We start from the raw sequence: 1,911 nt of genomic DNA, 5'->3' as shown, positions 1-1,911 counted from the left end.
AAATATAATATTTATTAATAAATATAAAATTAATAATTTTAATAAATAAATTATTTATAATTATTAATATAAATATCCATAAAGATTTATTTATTTATTTAAATAAAATAGATAAAAATAAATATATTCGTTCATATACCATGAATTAATTAAAATAAATATATTAAAATTATTTTAAAATTAAAAAATAATGTTCAATAAACTAATTTTTATTTACTTATTAATATTGGTAATATTGACAGAATCTAATTAATAATAAAATAATGGTGTTGTAAATGCTTCTTCTGAATGTTAAGTAGGTTATTATTATGTTTAAGATACTCATTAGTGTGCTTCTTGCCAAACTAAATTCAGTAACTGTTTATAATGTACTCAAAGTAGTTGCTCTTAATGTGCTACTGGATATTTTCAACATGATTCTGATACATAATGCAACAGAGATACTTCTTTTTTAGATAAATATACTGGAGATTATTGCAATGAAGGATGTAATACATGTCTTGAATCTAGAAAATGTATCGAATGTAAGGATGGTTATTATTTAAATATTGACTAATAAGGGGAGACAACTTGTGTTAGTTGTTCTACTAAATTCGATGGTTGTTAAAGATGTAATAAATATAATTGTACTAATTGTTAGACAGGTTATTCATATTATCATTCTATTTAATGCTAAAGAGATCAATATGATAATTAAATAGGATATGGATAATCTTGTATTTAAGGATGTGATTCATGTGTTTTAAGATAAGCTGACTGTTTGCAGTGTTTAGATGGCTTTTATTTAGATAAAGACGAAAATTATAATAGAGTATGTTTTAGTTGTAGTAGTAAATTCAGAAATTGCTAAAGATGCAGTCCTAGTTTTTGCGATAAATGTAATGATGGGTATTCATATGATAAGTCTGATAAATAATGCAAAGAAAGCAAATATATTTAATAAAATTCTCTTAATTTTTACATAGATGGATGTTATTTATCTAATGATTCTGCAGAATGTAAAGAATGTTGGGATGGTTATTATGATATATGGGAAGATAAAAAATAAAATAAAACTTGTTTTACTTGCAGAAGATAATCCCTTAATTGTGTAGCATGTAATAAAAAGAATGCACTGAATGTAGAGAGGGATATTAAATTAATTAATAAGTAAAATAATGCTATACAATTCCAAGATCTAGATTTTTACATAAAATTTAAGCAATTTATTAATGATTAAATAGCTAAACTATTAAATAATAATTCCTTCTTTTATTAGCTGTTTTTGATTAGAATCATTAATTTTATGATTTAAAATAATCATAATTTTATATATATAAATTTATAATATCTATTTTTTTATTATGTTTTATTTAAGTTAATTTTTTTTTATTTTTAACTATATTAATTGTTAAAATTAGTATATTTATAAAAGTATAATAAATTTTTATTTTTGAATTTTTTTAATAAAAAATTATAAATAAAATAAAATTAAAAATTATTTTTTTAACTAATATAAATATTATGTTTATAATAATAAATTATTTTAAATTATCAATTTAAAAGAAAATTAATATTATTTTATTTTAAATTTTAGATTTTTTAATATAATTCATTTAAATATTGAATTTTTGTTTATTAATTTTATATCATATTTTTATTAATTTCTTAAATATTTAAATTAGACAACAAATATTTATTTATTTTTTAAATATTTTATTTTTTAAATTTTTTTACTACTTTACTTAAAAATTTAAAACCTTGTTTGGTTAGCTATACCATACCATTAGTAATTAATAAAACTTTTTTTATTATTGAAATTTTAACTTTCCTACGATAAAAAACAAGCCGCAATTGTTTCAAAATAAAATAAATAATCTAATAAATATTTTTGGGGCATTTTTTACATTTAATTTGATCTTTGTTTCATTT

General features: G+C 18.2%; 1 protein-coding gene across 1 annotated transcript, besides 3 other annotated features; it reads left to right on the top strand. All coding sequences in view use genetic code 6, as the record gives it.

Moving 5' to 3' along the window:
• Nucleotides 1-48: a microsatellite.
• A 142-nt stretch (nucleotides 49-190) lies between these two features.
• Nucleotides 191-611, top strand: IMG5_046420 (hypothetical protein; the record flags this gene model as incomplete). The annotated part of the gene is made up of 1 exon (XM_004037607.1): nucleotides 191-611. A coding segment is annotated over one exon (421 nt), but the record flags the coding sequence as incomplete, so codon positions are not given.
• Nucleotides 612-1,471: 860 nt separating this feature from the next.
• Nucleotides 1,472-1,518: a microsatellite.
• Nucleotides 1,519-1,673: 155 nt separating this feature from the next.
• Nucleotides 1,674-1,713: a microsatellite.
• Nucleotides 1,714-1,911: the final 198 nt, after the last annotated feature.

This window comes from Ichthyophthirius multifiliis (genome assembly GCF_000220395.1).
Source record: "Ichthyophthirius multifiliis unplaced genomic scaffold scaff_1120509250064, whole genome shotgun sequence".
NCBI classification, from domain to species: domain Eukaryota; phylum Ciliophora; class Oligohymenophorea; order Hymenostomatida; genus Ichthyophthirius; species Ichthyophthirius multifiliis.
Note: the sequence above shows the minus strand (reverse complement) of the source record. Positions and strands in the feature narration are given on the sequence as shown.